This window comes from Phyllostomus discolor, chromosome 4, assembly GCF_004126475.2.
Source record: "Phyllostomus discolor isolate MPI-MPIP mPhyDis1 chromosome 4, mPhyDis1.pri.v3, whole genome shotgun sequence".
Lineage (NCBI taxonomy): Eukaryota > Metazoa > Chordata > Mammalia > Chiroptera > Phyllostomidae > Phyllostomus > Phyllostomus discolor.
The window spans coordinates 66291150-66312839 of NC_040906.2; the positions used below are offsets into that span (position 1 = coordinate 66291150).

The 21690-nt window shown below is 34.5% G+C and overlaps 1 protein-coding gene across 5 annotated transcripts in view; it reads right to left on the reverse strand.

Moving 5' to 3' along the window:
- Positions 1–6593: 6593 nt before the first annotated feature.
- The window catches only part of GALNT13 (polypeptide N-acetylgalactosaminyltransferase 13), a 494468-nt gene continuing 479371 nt past the window's right edge, over positions 6594–21690 (reverse strand). For 3 of the 5 annotated variants that reach the window (XM_036023467.1, XM_036023466.1, XM_036023468.1), the window contains 3 exons: positions 17837–17866; positions 14462–14659; positions 10812–10936 (listed from right to left, as the gene is read on the reverse strand). In XM_036023467.1, coding sequence (XP_035879360.1) covers positions 14474–14659; positions 17837–17866 — 216 coding nt within the window. In that variant the 3' untranslated portion in view covers positions 10812–10936; positions 14462–14473. Of the gene's footprint in view, positions 10937–14461; positions 14660–17836; positions 17867–21690 lie in introns of all 5 variants that reach the window. The other 2 variants (XM_028510990.2, XM_036023469.1) reach the window with 2 other exon arrangements.

Sequence of the window (21690 nt, forward strand, 5' to 3'; positions counted from 1 at the left end):
TAAGTGTTATAAATTTAATAGTGTTTTCCCCCCAAATATTGAAATTCTAACTTCTAGTACCTCCAAGTGTGAACTTATCTGTCATAAGAATTTTTCAGGTCTAAACAAATGGAATGTGATCATTAGTGTACAGTATTATACATATTTATTTTGGAAATTTTCCCTTGGTCATGTTTTGTTTTATTAACTTTAATAGTAGGATATAAAATTGTTTCAGGTTTAAAAATCTGTGTATAAGCAGTCCTGTGCAGTTCAAACCTGTGTTGTTCAAGGGTCAACATTATCTTTTGACTATGCAGCTTCAAGTTAGAAGAGAGATTTTTTGTTTTGGAGTGATTTTTAAAAATGTAGTTCTAATAGGCAGGAAGTCACAATAAGTCACATAAAATAAGTCACTGTCATAGTGAATGTGTAAGCCTTTCTATATCGTCTTATACCCATCTTCTCTCCACTTTAATATTCAAGCAGTAATCTTGTCACAGAGCATTAGTCAGAAACTACGATTATCTAATTGCATGTTGCCTGAAGAGCTTTAATTTGAAAATCATTTTTAATCATATATTCTCTCCCCTTGAAATATTAGCACATTAACATAATAATTTGTGGTAATATAATGTAGTTATTTTTTAGGCACTTCAGATAGGTAACAATGATCTTTAGTGAGCTATGCATGTTGTTTTAATCAGGGCAATATTTATTCACAGAAGTTTGTAAGAATTTTAATTTTAAAACACTCTCTCACTTTTCTCAATTTCTTTTGCCTTAACCTTACCTTTCATTGCCTCAGATCTTGACAAATTTTCAGTGTCAAAAGGACACCATCTTTTTAATTGTGTATTTGTTTGGCATGTAAATGGAGGGAGCACTTTGGGATACGCGGGGTGGGGGGAATAGAATCGAAACATTCCACCCGAGTGGAGAATAAAGAATAAAGATGGCTTTATGCTTTACTGGTACCTTACCCTCTTTGACACTTACTTTAAGAATCAACTTACTTGGTAAAAATGCAAATGATTGCCTCCACCTCTTTAAAATTTTAGGTAATACCATTAGATATCTAATCAGTTAATAACTGTTTGATGCTTAATCACATCACCCACTTCAGAAAATCCTCACATACCATAATGCCTCATTTATTTGCACGGAAAATGTTTTTACACTGAACTTCCTAGCAAAATTCAAAGTATTACAAATCAATAATTTTTATTCTTATAAGAGAATTGAATACTTGACCAAACCCAATAGGAGTCTCAGAGGCACAAAAACTACTAAGATGTATTTTTCACCTGTTGGCAAATGTTTCTGACTTAGTGATTTTTCTCTGTAAATGTGTTAAACAATTAAAAGATAATTCGATAATGTGCTAATAAGTCATTGTGAGCAAAATAAATGGTCTCATTAACAATCCTTGACAATAATTAGTATTTTTATGTTCAATGCCATATACAACTTGACAATAATTAATCTTTTTAAGTTCAATGCTATACACAACTTCGATTCTTAAAGTCAGAAGTAACTTACCTAATGACTCATATATAGGCACATGTACATTAATTTGAACTTTGATGCTAATTGCATCTTTTGAAAAACAAAGCAATAACTCAAATAGCATTGGAAACCCCTTTGAAATATTTGCCTGTAAAAGTCAGAATTGAGGGTCAGCAGAGGTTAACATAAACTCAGTTTTGCATTTCAGAGGTTAACATAAACTCAGTTTTGCATTTCAGAAGAGGTTAACATAAACTCAGTTTTGCATTCCATTAGCTACTAAGGGATGGCTTAAAATGTTTGCATTCGGGGCTTACTTTTGCAAATCCGAGGTACTACTTTCTCAGATAAGCCAATGTGAAGAGTTTCTTACATAAAGTTCTTAAGTTCCAGAATGTAGCTGCCTCAGGGTGTTCTAGTTTAAACCTATTCCACTGACAGTGGACTCACAGGGATAAACCCAGGGCTTTCAGTCTGCTTATGCTATAAACAAAAGCCAGTCTCAATGCATGAGGAAAAAGGGGAAAAGATAAATACAAAATGCCTGGACATTGTTTCTCCATCAAAAGCATCCTTTGTGTCAGTTGTTCTAGATGTTGGAATGAACAGTGAACATGCCAGACACAGCTGAAACTGCCCTTATGCACCTTATGTCTTGTTCAGGAGGCAGAATATCTATCTGAACTATTGCCAACCCTCCAAGTGCCCTTTGAGGTATGCCCTAGGTGGGCATGTTAGCTGATAAGGACTAGGAGGAGGCTTGCCAGCTCAGCTAGTACATGGCCCACATGAGGTGGCAACATAAGCCACCTGGCTTCAAAATCTATACTCTTCCCGCTACACTCTAATTATAGAATTGAAAGGTCAGAATCTATTTCCAGGTAAATAAAACTGACCCTAGTGATTATCTAAGCAAGAATAGCTCTTCTGTTGCTTGACTGGTATTGAAAGAGATTTCTGTCAAGTGCAAGCAACTGTCATTATGGCTTCAGCCTCTGCCTCTCATAGTGGAACTAATGAGAGGCTGCACTTCCTACTCAGGCCAAAGTGATATGGTGGCTAGAGTCCCCCATGCCTGTCCGTGTCAGATGGAAGAGAAGAGGATGTCAGAGAGGATAGTTGACTGCACTTTAGGTTTGAGAAACGCAAGAGGGAGAAGCCCGACTACATGCCAAACTCCGGAAACTTCTATAATAAATGGCAACCCTAACAAAGAACACAGCAAGGGGATTTTAATTTTGAGCATTTTTAAATTCATAATTTTTAAATGTGCACTATGTATTTCTTTTAAATGTTATATCCTTAGAGAAAAATTACAATAAATTTCTACAAATGAAGTTAGTGATAGCAATGTTATTTTGTTATTAAGGGGTTGGTCACATCTCCAGCTGCCTTGTCGTCCCAACATTCCATTCTCTGATCACAGAATACCACACTTCCATTAGAAGAGTGCCCGTCTAGGTCATATCGGATTTAATTACTGTGGTACTCATATAATTATGGAGTTGTTTCAAGTTCCAAATACACCTGTTCCCTTAGAAATTTACACTTTTGCAATGAAGAAATACAGTGTAATTTTTTTAGTAGGAAGACATTTAAAAAGTAAATTGGAAATAAAATGTATCAACACAAAATGAACAAGGGAAATCGTAAAGTCCTTTCTTTTCTCCCTCTCCTTAACCCCTGGCATAGAACATAGTACACTAGAAGAAAGGAGAAAGATGGAAATTCATTTTATCCTTAATTATATGTATTGTGTGCCTAGTATGTGCCAGGCATTGCTCTAGATACATGCATTATCATGATGAAGTCAAGATCCCTGCTTTTTGGTATTATATGTTCAAGTGTTGGGTGCTTGGTAAGGGAGGAGAGAAAGAGGAAATAAGAGAGCAGGCATTAAAAAACAATAAGTACATAAATTTGATAATATGTTAGCAGGTGATAAATGCTATAGAACTAAAAAGTGGAGCAGGGTTTCAGACTGGAATGTCTCGAAGAGATGTGGAAGACAGCCTGCAGTATTAAAATAGGGTGGGTTAGGGATCTCATAGAGGAAGTAAGTTTTAATCCAGGTGAAGGAGTTAGCCTGTGGATATCTAGGAACAAGTATCCCCAGCAGATGCCTTAATCCAAGAGCACATATGGCTTGTCAAAGAAATAGCAAGTAGACTGATTGGTATAACATGAACAAAGGAAGGCATTTTAGGAAAGGAAGTAAGAAAGTTAATGGGGGTCAGATCATGCGGAGCTCTTGTAAGGCCTGTTACTCTGTATGAAACAGGAAGCCATGGAAGGGTTTTCAGCAGAGGACAGACGTGTCTGGGTGACACTTCACAGCATGATTCTGTTTCTGTTGACAATAGACTGTGAAGGAGGCAAACGTGCAACCAATTCAAATGGTGATTCAGACCATGGTAGTAGCAAAGGAGACGTTAAAAAGTCGTCAAATTCAGGAATTGTGAAGATGATATCAATATGATTTACTCAAAGAGAAAGAGAAGTCAAGGACAGGGAAATTATTGGACTGAGCAAGTGGCAGGATGGAGTTGCCATCAACTGAGATGAAAAATCTCTTTGGATTCAACCGATATGTAGAATAAGAGAAGGAGTTCAGTCTTGGACATACTAAGTTTTTGATGTCTATTAGTTATCCAAAGGGAGATGTCAAGTAGGCAGGCTCAGATAAAAGTTCTGACCTGGGGAAGACATTTGGTAATGAGCACAATGTAGGCGGTATGAAAATCCAAGGTTCTGCATGAGATCACCAAAGGACTGAGTGTGAGCAGAGAAGATGGCAAAGGATAGCACCCTGGAGGGGAAAAAGGAGGAAAGTCTAGAAAGGAAAACAAAATCAATTGACCAGTGAAATAGGACAAAACCAAGAAATGAAAGTCTATCTAAAGGAGGAGACAGTATAATCTGCTGGGTCAAATATTTCTAAATCTGCCAATGAAAACCAGAGAATGTGAGAAAAACAAATTCATCACTCACGCTGATCCATATAATTAGAGGAAGAACTATGAAGTGCTTTTTTTACAAGCAGCTTAACTCCATATCATCCATTAAAGGCCAAAAAGTTGCAAATACATACATAGAAATTGAACTATGAGCTCAGGAGCACACAGCAGATGCTATAAATCATCGTAAAGGCTATTGTCCATTTTGACCTCAACTGTTCAGACGGTGTTGATCTCTTAGGCTCTGCCTTATGTAAGTTGTCACTTGGTAGAGGAAGGGTGCTTGCTCACTCCACGAATGCCTCTCATTCATAGAGAAAAAACTCTGAAACAGATATTTGCCTGTTTATCTAGGCTTCCAGCCCACAAAATTGGTGAAGAGGTTTGTCAGCATTCAGTCAATGTTCTATCTGCCAACTCTTTCTGAGGGTAGAAGCTGGGATTGGTAATTAGTATCCTCCATCATGTGGGAAAATAATCCTTAGGTCAGAAAAGGGTGAGTTAGCAGAGAGGCCACCAAATGGCTCAGGAGCTGAGGAGGAGCCACAAGGATACAGAGCTGAGCAGGAGATTTCACATTTTTTTTTTCTACCAGGTGCTTAAGAAAAGTAAAACAAGGTTAAGTTATAGGTCTATCAAGATCTGAAGGAGGCACCGCTGGTTTGTTAGGTTAACCTGGTTAGCCCTTGAAATGCAAGGCTCTGCTCCTGGACAAGAGGAACCTAGAAGAACACAGCACAAAGACAGTAGGGCCAACATGGAGTGCAGCCCCCATGGTTACAGAAAGCCAAGAGGGACGTTTTGGGTGTAAGACATAATATCTAGACAATGTCCTTTACTCTTACTGATTGTTATAGTAAAAGTTTGGAAAAACCAATGAGGTATTCATGATGTTTACAAATCAGTGAGCTTCCAAATCATGCATGCAGAATACAATATTTTAGGTGTTTTCTTCAGAATAAAATTATGAAACTAGATAATGTTAGAACATCCCTCCCTCTCTCCTGTCTTTCCACCTTCTTTTCTTCCTTCTTTCTTTTCACTTAGCAAGCACAATGAGTTTTTATTATTTTCCCCTTGATTCTGTATGTGAATAGGACTGCAGGGAAACCACTGCTCTCTCCGGCATGGGCAGCCTCATCCATCCTCCCCTCCTAACCCTGATGGGCTGTCCTCCAGGATTGTGGCACCAGAATCAAGGAGTTAATTCATAGTATTCTAAAAATATTGTTCATATAATATTAAACATTAACTTTTCTAGTTTAAGTAATTTTTTATAAAACAAAGATAAAAATAAATAAAATTATTTTAGAATAAAAATTAAATAATAAATTCTTTAGAATTGTGCACTTTTTAATGTTTCTATTATTATATATATTTTTGGTATCAAAATTGCACAGGGATCACAATATTTTCTTACTGCTAAGAGATATCCATAGGCACTTAATTATTTATTTAAATGATCTACAAAATGGAACATAAGCATAAAATATTGAAATTGTTTATCTATTTGAAATGCTAACAATTTTTTAAAAAGACAACATATAGCAAAAGAAAACTAAATTGGTATACCTTAATTCTACAAAAGTGTATAAATATTTAAATTTGTAGCAAAAGAACAATTATACCACTTAGTAATGCTTACAATATTTAAAATGTGTAATTCCTTATGCACAATCTACTTTTATAAATGTTAAAGAACTGTGTGTCAAGCATATATCTAAAACATTTTTGAAATTATTTTCTTTTATTTGTGGCTGCATTGACCAAATAAATCCAAACGCTCTAAAAAATGTTATTTGAGTCCCCTTTTTCTGCTTGTGCTATTTTTAGCTGAAAGTACAACTGAAACCAAGCAACAGTTTATGCTCATTTTTACACCAAATTAAATGCATGATAAAAACCTCATTTTTAACCATTATAGATACAGCCTTCATCATCCAATTCCCTAACCTCATTCTAACTCATTAAAAACAGAACAGGAAGTGATTTGTTCTCTCTAGCCAACAACAAAAACAAAAGGATAGCTTTATGGAATGATGAAATGAGGATCACAGAAATGATCTTTATCTTAAAATACAGTTAACAAAAAAGCTGCCCTGCATCACTAGCATTTCAGAAGGTTTTTTTAAACAAATACAATGAAAACTGCCTTTAGAATTTATTGAACAATATGAAGCAAAAGTTGGACACAGATTTACACAAACTATTTAAAACACATTGCTGGTGTTCATTCAACACCTTAAATCCACACAATAGATTATATTTAATAGCAGTTTGAACATGATGTAGTCACACCAGATATGCTCATGTGCTCTACAGAAGAGATTCCCTTCCTCTATTCCCTATGTTGACATACTGGAGAAAAATTGTGGGTAGCAGCTAAATCCTGAAACACAAGCTGCCTTAAGACATAATTGAATTTCTGCTCCCCATCTGAATTGGAAATTTACTCAAGATCTGAAGATATCAGCTATGCAGAAAGACAGCTTGTGGATGATGACATATACTTTAAGGTTTCGCATTTCTTAAATTCTTTCTATTTGTTAAGTTAGCATACTTGCTAAGTTAAGAAAGCATACAAGTTTGGCTTCCTCTGGTACTAGATGTAGCATCTGTAAATGAGATGCAAGTGACATGGTTGTGATCAGGTAATATCATCAATTCTCAAGTGATGAAACAGCGTGGGTGATACCAATCTTTTGAGGTTATTTGAACTAATTTGTACTATGCTCTCAATCTCTCACCAAATAAAAATAAAAAAGGGTCATCATTCCTGTTGTTATATTTCTCTCCCCACCCCTCTCTCTCTTCTCTTCACCTCCCCCAACCCCCGTTTATTAAGTTTTTCTAAGCACCAAGGAAAAATTGAATTCATGGGCTGTGTGTGTGAGAGTCGCAGAGTTCCACTGGGCAGTGTAGAAATCTCTGCTGATTACCCAGCAGCCTTTTAAGCTGAATAACCTAGAACCTACACAGTGTTCACGATAACAGACAATCCAATTCTCAGTGTAAGCTGTGAGCCAATTTTACTTTTAACAATCATAAGCAAATGGAAGTGAGGGGAGAGTATGCTCTTTGTTTACTGCTAAAATGGCTTTGCTTCTCCAGAACAGTTTTCCAATAATGCCACAGTGTTGTGTAATAGGGCTGTTTCCTGTTAGTTTCTTTATTTTTGCTGCAGGTCTTTATTTATTGCCTGTGGTAGTATTTTATAGAAATAACTATTTATGTATGAAAGGTACTGAGAAGTTAAATTTCCAAAGTTAATTATCTGTAAAGAGAAGTTAATGTTTCTAAAGACTCAATGTACTTATTACAAAATGCTTAATAAAGACATTACTTTCATGATTGTGCCTTTTCTATTACGTTTTTGAGTGCTTTGCAGTTGAAGATGGTATTAGGCTATAGTATTAACAATGATGAGTCCTAACATCAGAGCTGACAGCTTTACGACCTTTGGACAAGCCTAAATACACATCTGGGTCCCAGTCTTATTCCCTATAAACAGAGAAACTGAGAATAAATCACCTGTAGGTTCTTCTTAAGTTTCTACAGTTGTTCATAGATTTGCACTTAGAAAATAAATTTTGTGATGGCTCCTGTGAAACCACAAAAATACATGTGATTTTTCATAAAATGACACATCTCCCCTCTAATAGTAAAAATCTTATTTATGCCATTAGATGGTCATTAAATACAACCAAAACCTAAAAATTACTTTTTATCTTAATGAAGCAACTTAGGTAATGTAGCAGCATGTTTATAAAATGTTGTGTTTCATTTCCATAAGGAAGGATATTTTATCATAGAGAAGGAACTACAGCCCATACTTTCATTTGAAGAGCATGAGGAAGAAAATTATCATTTGGAGATAGTTATGTACATCCTGTCTAAATATATTACTAGACTTTATTTTAAAATTTAAAATATTGTGCAAAAAAGGTATGATACAGTATCGCTTAGCAACTTTAACACACATTTTTTTAGTTAAATCAAAAATAATTGAAGAAAACTTACTATGTGCCAATGACTCTACTCGATACTGAAGGTAATTCAGTGAAAAACACTGATAAAGTCCCGCCTCCTGTGGGGCCTGCATTCCCCAGTGTGTGATGGTGGTGTTGGGGGTGGGGACACGGGAGGACAGACAAAAAATAAAGAAGCAAGTTTACACTTTGTCAGAGAATGTACAGGGCATAACGAGGGCAGGAGGGGAAGGTTTGCCTACCCGATGAGATAAAATTTGAGTAAAGACCTAAAGAAAGGGAGTGGGAGAGCTCTGTGGAGCAAAGGGAACAAAAACGTAGGACAGAAACTTGCTCGTCAGCCACAGTGGAATAAATGCTCAGAAATGTGTGTGTGTGATTGTGCCTGTAGTGTTGTCATTCCTGAAACAGACTGTATTAAAGTTCTTGTGTGTTTCAGCTTTTAAAGATTAAGAACAAATGTGCAGGGATATTTTCCCATAATTTAGCCAGGACAAGAAGAAAAGGGGAGAAAAGGAGAGTCCTTGGTTGACTTGTGAGTCCACTATCAATTTAAGGCAGTGGTTTGCTAGCTCTTGGATGTCACAGCTTCCTTTATAATTTTGCTGTAAACAGTGGATTCTCTACTTAAAACAAATGCCTTTCACAAACTTCTGCTTACAATTCTAAGGCATTCAGGGATACCTAAAGACCTCAAAGTGAGGCATGTCTACACTTTAAGAAGTGAACCTGAAATGCTCCAGGTTGTAGAATTCTTTCTTTGAGTTTTACCAGTATAAAGCCAAAAAGGAAGTAATGCTAGCAGGGAAAATCATACAAGATTCTACTGGCTTTCCTTTTCATTATAAAGCAGTGTGTGTGTATGTGTGTGTGTGTGTGTGTGTGTGAGAGAGAGAGAGAGAGAGAGAGAGAGAGAGAGAGAGGAGTTCGTTTTTAAGAAAGCAGTCAGAGCTTTTTAAGAAAAAATGAGAGTCAAAGACATGGCATCTACTTTACATGACGCTTCTTGCATTGCTTCCCCTAGATTTCTCTTAGTTGCTAAATTTATTTATTAATGAATAAAATACATGTGTAGAGTGAATTTAAAGGCATTGTAAATGGTATGAAATACTAAGTTATTAGCTCAATTCCCACTGATAAACTTTTCTTCCTTTATGTGTCTTCTGCTCATGTATTTTGAACACAAAGAGTTTTAGGATGGAGAAAGAACATGCGAAGCTAGCCTAATTATGACTGTGTTCCTCGAGCCATAGTTTATGGCAAATGATATTGAGCAGTTTATTCATGGATATGTATTGAGTTCATTCCTCTGATGATGAAAACGTTAGCTATTCTAGCATAGCAATAAAAGTCTGATAGCAATGCATTATTTTCAATATGTAAAATAAAATATTAATAGCTACCTAACTAAATGCTTTAAATGCAGGATCATTAAAAGTCAGAGCTTATACCCTCCACCCTTTGCCTACAATGCTGTACAGCATAAGTGATGAGTCACAGTCTAGAGTGAAGAGAACAGGGGCTGTATAAGACAAAGATGGTGCTTAAGGATTGATTTTCTGACATCAACACTGGAACCAGTATGATTGACATCAACTCTGGAACCAATATGATTGTTAAACACTCGACCTGCATTAGGACCACTTGCGACCTGAACAGAGTCTTTAAAAGGATTCAGTCGCTGCAGTTTGGCTCCAGTCATCTTGCTCCCCTCAACGCCTGCTTGTTTCTTTTGATTTCATGCCCTTCAAATTCCCCACCTCTTTTTTTGTTTGTTTAAATGTGATGCTTTTAGAACTCTGTAAATCAACATCCAGTTTAATTTTTTCTGGTGCAAAACTTGGAACTAATTTTGTGTGATGAATTCATTGTTCCGAGATAATTCAATGTGTGACCTGCTGTCCACATGGATACTCAACATGTTGGCAGAAAGGTCCAGCAGAAGCAGAGTGAGATTATAAAATGATACTTTTTCATAATGAAGACATTTTATAAGGCATTTACATTGTCTCTCTTTCAATCACTATGAAAATAAAAAATAAAAATACCCCTCCCCAACAATCCTGTTGACATAAGGACAATACAGATTGTTTTTTAAAGCAAACACTTTGTTTTGTTTTTTAAGTTTTTCAGATGTTTAATAACACTTTGCTGTTATTTATATTTTATGTGCTTTTGATCAGATACAAATTCTTGTAAGGAAATAAGCAAACGTTCCTAAAAATGAATTATAAACAACTGTGTTTTAGAATACTAAAAGGATTTTAAAACTTTCAATTCAGCAAAGTTAATATTTTTCCTTAATTGAAATAATGGAAAAACAAAAGTGTAGACACTTTGATGGCTTGGGGGAAACGGTATTCACACTCCCAAAGTCATGTTTCTCAGCAGCCACTGTTGGGATCTGCTTCCGCTACAGTCCTGCATGGTAGGTACCATTTTGTCTTCTTCAGAAGGTTCATCCAGACATTGGTTGCTGTTAACATGTCTCAAGGTGAGTCTCTGTAAAAGATAACCAATAATCAGTACAACATATTTTATCTCTAACTTCACTAGTACATCAGATTAAATCAGTTCTTTAAAAGAAACTTCATGGGTTTTTTTAGTATAAATACTGTAATATGTAAAAGGAACTGTGTAGGTGGCTCTAAATTAATTACTATACAACTTTCACTGTTACAAATTCATCACTATCTAATGCACCTTTATTTGCAGATGGTTAAAGAAACTGTCCAACATATGCTATGCATTGCCAAGAATTCGGGATCCTTTGCAGAAAGCCCATTTGTGAGCTCTGAATTCAGTCAAGGGCTGTAAATATTAACAAGCTTTCACAAAAGCTTAGTTTACTTAGACATGTGTTATTCAGTAACCATTTGGTAAATAGGCAAGGAGATGTCACAGCTGTGACCCAAATGGAAAAAACTACTAGAGATGCTCCCATTTCCAAATACTAAATAAGCCATAGTGTCTGTGACAGAATTTATTGAGAACAGTGATTATCATAGCAAAGATCTCTTACTTGATATTATGCTCACCATAATTTAGTTTGCATTTCCAAGAATCTTTGAAAAAATCAATATCAAATAAAAACAGGGATGTGATAGTCATATATTTTTATATGTATATCTATTTTATTTTCTTCATAACAATATTCATTAGAAAGCATTATCTCAGTACCCAAATTCTGAAGTATAATTCCAAAAATTTCATGTCAACGGGTCATTACACATCTTGTCTTTTGAGTTCATATTTACAGTTTGAAGTTATATATTTTTTACTTTATAGGTATACATTTTAAGTCCACATGCTTTATACTAATGTATGCACATTGATTATGCACATTTTTGCTCAGTTTCAAGGCCAGTGCCTAGAATCATACTACATAAAAAAAAAACCCTTCCCAAACAGAAGTGTTTAAATGCATAGGAAATGATTTGCAAGTATGTCTTGAAATAAGCACACCATTTTTATTTTGAATCACCAAAATTAAAGGCAGACAATTTTGGGAGATCTCATGATATTATAATTGAAAGTTGGATGAAAAAATGCAGTGAGAATGCAATAAACTGGCGGAGAAGTGCTGCCTAGACAATTGTAATGTTTCTGATTAGGTGTGCAAACACCCTGAACTGCCCTGTCCTGAGAAAAGATGGAGGGGAGAACAGACTTGTGGAGGAGAATGCTTAATGGACAACAAGCAGGAAATTAAAAGAGCAATGTTGTCAGATGTGAAGATACAAGAATGGGGCCTTTGTTGTTACTCTTTCATTACACAGCAGCAAGCTATTTATACTAAGAAATGGAGGGAAAAAATGGCCAAAGATAGGCAAAAAGGTAGTTGACTTATACTTATGATCCCAGACATTATGTTGTTGGCTGATGAATCAATAGCCAACTTGAAAAAAATTAAAAACAAAACCAAAATTTTTTCTAGAAAGTTCTAATTAAAATCAATAAAATATTTGTCATTTTTGTTACATACCTGAGGTCCTTTGTGTATATATGTCTTTTTTCAAAAAAGCTACTTACCCTTGCTTGCTTCTGATATATCCTTTTTAAAAATATGTATATGACTTTAAAGATCAAATTGAATGTGCTGTCAACAACTTAAACAGGAATACTTTTTAAATATTAGTGTTGTTCTTTCTAAAAATGTATAAATATTTCCTTCTATGGAATTCATTAATAGTCCAAAGACACAACTACAAAGATAACAACCAATCAACCAAAACTCTCTCATTTTTAATGCTGGACTGTTTTTACCTATTTTAGGATAACACAGCCCTAAGTATAAATTCCTATGATTTCCACTCCCCATTCACTGGTTGTGAAAACTTGGGCAAGTTATGAAATTATTCTGAGCTATCAGATTCTTTGTCAGAAAATGCTCAGTTAAAATTATGAATACTTAAAAATGCCCCTTCCTTTTCTGCTTAAAAAATTTGACCTTCAGTCTACTATCTAACTGGGATCCCTTGGCAACCTGATAAGGGGAAAATGTTAACTATATTTCCAGGCAACATTACTTATGGTAAAAATGACCTCTGATTGATAAACCGTATCAGCACCAAATCAACTTCATTATAAATACCTGATAGGAAGCCAAACTGTGGGCTTCACTAAGTGCAAAGTCTTGGAGTTTTGCATGTTGCACTGGTTTACTTGAAGCTCTGCCTATGGAGTTGTTATAGATACCCTCTCCTGTGAGGCAGAAGGCCCTTAACCAGGCTGTTTTCCAAGCCCACCTCACGTGGCTCTCATCTGCTCACACAGGGCTGTCACCCGTGGAGAAGCTCCCATAAAGCAGTATGAACTGCTTTAGGAAGTGATGCAAATTCTGCTCAGAGAAACGGGTTGTTGTTTCTGTCCTAGAATTCTGTACTCGGACCTGGGAGACTACATGTTTAAGTGTAAGAAGGCCCCTTGCTGGCCACTGCATCTCCCAGGCAAGGTTGCTCTGAAATTAAACTAAGGTAATATATGAGGTATGTAAATTGTTAGAGATGCAAGTTCTCATTGTGCAAAAGGTCCAAACTTTGCCAGCTTCCCAAATGCATGTTTAAAAGCCCTTGTCTAAAATGTAGTTCTGATCTAAATGCCACCCCTCCTCTCCTCTCCATACCTCCTTCCCAGCCTTGTCATAACCATTCCCAGCTCAATTTTATCCTCTTTAACTAGTTCATTTGATGCAGAAAAACTCCCTAACATCCCTGTGTTCTCATAACAAGGTATTGGAAAATGTAACATACTTTATTTACAGGACACAAATACCTTAAGATCAAGAACTAGGACATGTTGTTAATTGTATACTTTACAAAAATCAATACCAGTTTTCTTTAAACTTAAACTGAGTTTTAAGTTTAATAAAATTCATTTATTAGAATAAAAATTCACTTCATTGCTTACTGAGAAAATGTTCACAAAATCATACAAGTGAGAGATAAAAGGTACAATTTCTTAGACACGTTTTTACTATATCACTTAAACCAAAAATCTTAGTCTACAATAAATGCATTTGATTTAAATTTCAGCCTAAAGAAATAAATTCCAGAAAGGATATGTTACATCTTCACATAACCAAAGTATATGAAGTAAAATTAATAAAATTAAATCATTTCAATGTTCCAAAAGAAACCATTTTTGGTTATATTAGTTTTCTTACTGATTTTATTGACTTCTAATGCAAAATCTATTGTCATATAGACAGGGCTGTAGTTAGCATTAGTGTAAAAACTCTGTTTTTGCAGTAATGCAGTAATACATTCCATCAATTATATTTATATATATATATATTTGAAATAAAGAAAAAACTGGAAAATACCTGTTAATTAAATATGGAATAATTACTACTGAATATAGGCACACCCCAAATTAATGAGCAGCTAAGAAGTAAAAGACAGAAAAATAACTCCATGGAGAAACGGCACATAAAGATTTTTTTAACCACATTTAAAGAAGTTTCTAGATTTCAATAACAGAACATAAAAATACTAAACTAATATTAATAAAATCTGAGACACAAACCTCTACAAATTATTAGAGAATGTAATCAGTAGGATTCTCAAAAATATTTCTAAAAACTTCCACTCTTGTGTAGTTTCTCAGTAGCCATTTCTGCAAAGTGCTGCTGTTGCACACTTCCGCAGTGGGCTGCTGGGAGCCCTCAGCCACTTTGCTTACTGAGAGACAGGACTGGGTGTTTATGTGAAGAAGAGTTTGGGTCTGTTTGACAAAGAAAATAGTGAATAATGACAAAATCAAGTACAAAGGCAGTAATAAATCAATCGTTCTCGACAACATACAATTTCTACTGGATGAGAATGGAAGGCACACATCACAATAATTGCATCCGTGGAGCTGTGAGCCACATCCTTTTAGATGGCTTTAATATCAAGCGTATTTGGCAGGACTAAGTGAAGATAGAACTGGGAATAAGGAGAAGAGCCTGAGATCAAATATGAAAAATTTGCAAGAAAAGGTTATATTCTTAGTGCCCATTCTAGTAATTAAATATTTTTAGTGCTACATGCCAATTTTGTGAGTATGGATATTTAAAACTGTTGAGTAGTCCACAGAGTTTTCAGCCACGTTCTTTGGCCTGCTCCTCCCTTTGACCTAAACTTGAGTGGATGCCAGGGGAAGATGCAGGGGATCTCTTAGTGTTAATGCTTTGCTTTACTTTTTACTCAAATTGTTTCCACCATGTTTTCACAGGGCTGACCTGGTGGTGTTAAAAGTGTTGCACATATATGCTGGCACATTCATCTAAATGTCAATTAGCAAGCTAATGAAGGAAGAAAAAGGAAAAGATTGACTCCACCGGGGCTCTTAATTTCACTCTTCAAACACAATTTGCGATTAATTTGTCTGTTTCTTGTTTTCCATCTATTTCCTCAGAAGGAGCATAGCTCCAGGGAGATGAGAGACCATGACCACCTACATCACCAAGCCCAGTGCCTGCACATAGGAGTCATTCTCTAAGTTTGTTGAGAAAACGAATCAGTGAAAGGCTAAGGCAGAAAATAAATTTTGATAAAATTAGCTACATATCTTGGGCAGCTTAATGGACACACAATCAATGGATTTTTCCATTTCAAGGACTGACTCTACAGAAAAATGGTAAAGGATCTATAAAGATAAAAATGTAATACTAAAATATGTTAATATGTTAAATACCATTTAACATTTTTCAAAAAAATATATTGGTAATGGTTTGCCACAAAATATTTCTCCATGAATGACTATTAAAACATTTCATAGAGCTTTAACTCCAGGTACTTCTAAAATGTTCATGTATACTCCAAGTGCTTCTAAGAAAAATTAGAAATCTCAAACAACCACATTGAGATAAAAATTATTTTTTATTTAAAAAATAATAACAAAACTTTCAGTGTTTTCATTTGTTTGAGCAGTAGCATAGTTTATTTTCTGAGTATTCTGCCTAAAAGAGATATCAATTATTATTTTATGTTTTCTAATAATTTTTTACCATTTATATTATGCAAATTTATATAATAGAGTCCACCTAATTAAATACCCTTCAGTTTATATTGTGGGCATCTTTCTTATCATTAAAATAATCTAAAAACATAGGCCATTAAAACTTCTACAAGGTAGATTTGTCAAAATTATTTACCTTTTTCAGTTGGGGGCAATATCTGTCCAATTTAGAACCATTGAAAAGAAAGCTGTGATAAACATCTTTGAACATCTCTCTCCGTATTTACAATAATCTCTTTAGAAATAATTCTTAGAAGTGAAATCACAAGGTCAAAAGTATGACATTTTGATACTTACTAGCAAAGTTCTAAAAATACCTATAACAATGACTTTGCAATAAAGCAGCAGCTACTATTCTTACGCTTGTTAAATGCCAGGGTAGTGCCTGGGTGCTAGCTTCACTGCACTGACACCAACGTTGCGTGTTGCCATTGAAATTATTCTGGACAGATTGCCGAGATACATAAAGAAATTGATAAAAACACACATGAAATAATTTTTATGTATTTTTTATAGTTACTTAAAATATTTTTTTCATTTTCATTGGCTTTGTACATTTCTTTTCTGCTATTTATTCAAGAACTTGCATGTTTTTATATGGGGTGTACTCTTTAATATTTCTCTTTGTCATATTTGTTGCAAATGCTTCTCACAACTTTAGAAGACTCAGCTTTAGAAGACTCGGTCACATCAACTCAGTTGTGAAGGCAATGTGATATCCCGGTTGACACACAGCATACTGCCAAATATGTTTCCTACAACATTCTTTAAAATATTGGCAAGAAAACAGGGTAACATGAACCCTAAGCTAGTGTTGATTTTTGTTTACATTATACCACTACTTAATTGTTCACCTGAAGTAGAAAGAATTAGTATTTTCTGGGATTTGCAAAGTTTAATCATACTATTTTAAAATGCATAAGAAAAAAATAAGCCCTGGCTGGTGTAGCTCAGTGGATTGAGTGCGGGCTGGGAACCAAAGTGTCACAGGTTTGATTCCCAGCCAGGGTACATGCCTGGCTTACAGACCATAACCCCCAGCAACCGCACATTGATGTTTCTCTCTCTCTCTCTATCTCTCTCCCTTCCCTCTCTAAAAATAAATAAATAAAATCTTTTAAAAAATGAATTCCTCCTGCCTTTAAACATATCTGTATGTTTGCTCTCTAAGATAAGATGTGTCATGGAGTATCCCTAAACCTGACCTTTTGAAGATGGAGTTACTACTGAATATCAACTGAAACCAGGCTAAGAAAACAATTCCAGTGGCAAAAGAGAAAAACATAAATTATAAAATTAGACACACACTTGTACCTTGTTATTAAAAAACACAAAGTAAAAATTTTGCTATTTTAATGAACAAATAAAAGTGACTGCATGGTTGACTGAAAAATCAATCATACAGGTCTCAGTTTAAAAGATGTCATACTAAAAGTTTAAAATAAGACCTAAATGATAATTATTATACATACAAGTAAATAGGGTAGGATAAATTTAGACTGTGTAGGTATTTAATATTATTATTGCAAATACAATAGGATTTCCCCTATTGATCAAGTATAGAATAATATTAAAAATTAATATAATAAAGTTGCTATTCAAAATGTTAAATATAATCTCCTGAAAAAGTAATTTGTGCATTTGTTAGAACAGAATGAGTAGTTTAATGAACATGTATAAATGTTTAATAAACAAGTGCTAAAACTGCAGTACTAAACTATTAAGTTTCCTATTCACTAAATGATTCTACAAAAGAAATTACAGCTATGAGTCAATGGGAACATAGAAAGGTAAAACTCGTCTGATATAGGCAGCCTTTCAAAAACAAATCAAACAACTGTTTCTATTAGGAACGCTACACAGGGAAATAGCTGGGTTGCCAGTTAATAGATCACTTACCTTGAAATTATATTCCCATTTACCTGCTTTCTGATAAGGTAAATAAAAAAGGTATTAAGTAAAATCTACACATTAACCTCCATGATTTCAGTAAATACCAATCCCACATATTTTACCTACTAAAAAAAATTCCTTGCATTGTGACTCTGAAACGTTTGATACAGATGGATATTGACTTCATAACAATATTTTCTCAGTCAACTTGCTCAGTCACATGAAAAACAAGGCATTTTTAGCATCATATTTTGCTCCCTTTTTATTGTGTTGCATAGTGTTTGTTGAGCATAAGTGTTCTATTCTAAAAATAGATCGTCACACTGTATGTAGCTGCCTGGATGTTCAAAAAGAACTGTGATTATGCGAATTTATTGCAGGAAAATGTAAATTTCAAATGGATTGGAACGCAACTGCAATGTTCAAATACAATGTAACAAAAACCTGAATAAAATAGAATGGATGAATGACAGTCCTTTATAAAACTAGTTTTTTAAATGTTTCAGTGAGATGAAATGTAGGGTTATTTTTTCCTTTTTCCCTTAACTCTTGAGTCAGTGGGCTTTCATAGCACCAAAGTGTTCAGGTAATTTATTTAAGGGATTCTAGATCAGCTGAGGATTTTGCACATTTGCTAATGATGCTCAGTTGTCCCACAATCGAACATGTTTGGCTAGGAATAGGTGATATTGAATTAAATACATGGTTATGTTATTTAAGAAATATTTTATTAAGAAAGTAGGACATCACATTTTAAATCAAAGTTGACCAAAGACACGTATTTATTTCCAACATGCACTTCATTTTATTCTAATAAAAATAGAAGTAATTCAATATTAATTATATTATGAATATGGATACCTAAAGTCTGTAAGCAGTTAGACCCCACTGAAAATGTAGTTTTATGACTGTCTGTGTATCTAAATAGACAATGCTTATTTAAGAACATCTTTCCAATGGTCAAGGAGAAATTCTATGTGAGTAAAATTTCATATCACAAATAATTGATAGCATTTATTTCTTTCATTTATAATACCACACATTTAGCTTATCAGAACATCATAATTGAAGGCATCTAATTGTTCTGAGTTTTTCAGTGACCTTGACAGGAATATAATATAATGGAAAAATTGCTTGAATGTTTCAAAAATCTGGAGTGTACAAACCCAGAAAAGGCATTTAAATACTCAAAGCTTACATTTACTAATGCAAACAATACAAATAAGATATTATTATTGTTTAGCACTGTTGTTAAAATTGCATGAGAAAATTGATGAATTATAGACACTCAGAAACTTTATTTCCTCCTATTCCCTGCCCACTCCCCTCAGATAATAGTTAAAAAAATAAATAAATAAAACAAAGAAGCTAAATAGACTCCATGTTTTGAGACTTTATGACGCTGTTTCAATTTTTCTCTGGATATTCCCACAACTCTGTTCCTGTTTGTGACTTGTTTTTCTAAACTGAAAGGACTCTGGGAGATAAATTGATGCAATATTTCAGCTGTTCACACCGTGAGACTCATAACTGTATTGGTAACTAGCTTTCTTTGAATATGTCATTAACACCGAAATCCTGCCTCCACCCCCGGCAGTGTGATCTTTCTGCTTCCGAGTCTTCCTGATAAAGGTTCAGAGAAGAGAAGTTTAAGGTAAGTTTTAGCTCTGTAAGTCCACCAAGTTAAACTCGACCAAGTTTTATTCTGCTTTGAAACTGCATCACTCAGAAGTTTTTCAAAGAAGAATATTTTTGTCTTTGATAGCAATAGATAAAGAATAAATCACAGAAGTAGCAAGCAGCACTTTTTACTGGTTGGAATACTCAAAGACAAGAGCTACTTAGCAGTTACTCCTCTTTCCTGTCTGCTCCCGTTTCCTCCCCAATCTTTCTTGGACACCCTGTCATTTTCCAAAGTGTAGATATGTCCTTTCCTAACTTTGTAGTATTTTTCAACAGTGTATAAAAAGACTAAGATAAGTAAAGGTTTGGCCAATGTCTAGATCTGACATTTTCAAAGTTTAATATGTATGTGAATGTCTTGGAGATTTTTGTTGAAATATAGACTCTGATTTAGGGTGTCAAGAGTGATATCTCAGGTTCATAATTTCTAACAAGTTCCCAGGGGATGTTACTAGTCCTAGAATCACACTGAGGGTAGCAAATGTTGGGGCTATTCTGTAGACTAAAGTAACCCTAAGCCTAATATTTAGAAGAAGAAATGATGGGAAAATATATTATGTTTTTATTTTATTTTAATAATAATTTTCTTTTTTCCCTGACTTCTTCACAAACAATATCAGTCTTTTATTTCAAAGCTGAAATTTCCAGAAAGGCAATGCATCATTCCTCCAATTATTCTATTTTCTTGTGCCTTCTCTACATTATGATTTATACATTTACAAATTTGGGCAAAAATACACTATGACTTAAAATTTTAAAGTTAGACAAGCTAAACATCACAATTTAATTTTGAAACCTAAACATGTAAGACAGTAAATAAAACTGTTATATACTAGCCTGGCTGGCGTAGCTCAGTGGATTGAGCGCGGGCTGCGAACCAAAGTGTCACAGGTTTGATTCCCAGCCAGGGTACATGCCTGGGTTGCAGGCCACAACCTCCAGCAACCGCACATTGACGTTTCTCTATCTCCCTCCCTTCCCTCTCTAAAAAATAAATGAATAAAATCTTAAAAAAAACCTGTTATATACTATTAAAGTGGTTGAATAGTTTATTTAAAAGTAAACATTTCTCAATATTTATGAGCTTTATTTGTATGTGTTGTAGAAACAAAATTTACCTGATACAAAAATATTACAATAATCTAAAATATTGCAACAGACAACTATTACTCATCCAAAATAATAAATTTACAAAAAAATTTCTTTATCTTAGTTGAGGCTACCAATCTTTTTTTCACTTTTTCTTGAAAATCCCTTAGTATTCAATAGTCTTCCTACTGGCTGATAAAAATATAAATGAAAACATGTCTGATTACCAACAATGTTTCAGAAATAAAGGAGTTTGAGGCATAATTATAAAAGCCAATATCCACTCAAAAATTTAAAAGTTTGAAGATTAAGAGTGGCATTCTCAAATTCAACAATGCTCCATCTTATAAAAAATGTACATGCCTTCCCCTTTTCCTATAAATATATGTTAGATCACATATGTGATATCATATCACACACCCAAATAAAGCCCTGGCACTCTGGTGAAAACTAAAGAACAAAAACAACAACAAAAAGTTTTATTTTAGAAAAATAACTCTTTCCGGATTTCTCATTTTTCTGTACATTTATCTGCACTTTTCCTCACAGAGGAGGTAGGGAACAAAAGAAAGGTTCATATTTACTGACATGTATTATAGAGGAAATGTCTTCTGCTAATATAAAGGGCAGTGATGATAATGAAGAGAAAAATAATGGTCGTCAGATGAAGAAGGTGACTAAGGCCCTAAAAGGACAAGGTGTGAAGGGAGCGCACTGGAACAACAGAGGAAGGACTCGTGGTGCTCGCTTCAACGCTGTGTCCCGGAAGAAGATGTATCCAAAGAGCTTGGTAATGTTATGTCAAGTTTAGGCCCAGATTTTAACCCTGTGTAACTAGTTTCAAGTCATATAAGAATTCAGTAAGTTCTCTTGATACTCCACTTCAGACATTATAACATCATGCAAATTAAAGTGACATTAAAAGCTTTTGGAAAAGAAGGCCTTGTTAAATATCAGTAATACCAACAACTCTGTATATTGGTTTCTAAAATGTCACTCTAGCAGAAATTTTAAGCTTTCATAGAACACTGTATTTGTGAAATTTATTTACCTCTACTATATTATTTACCATGAAGGAATAAAGTTTA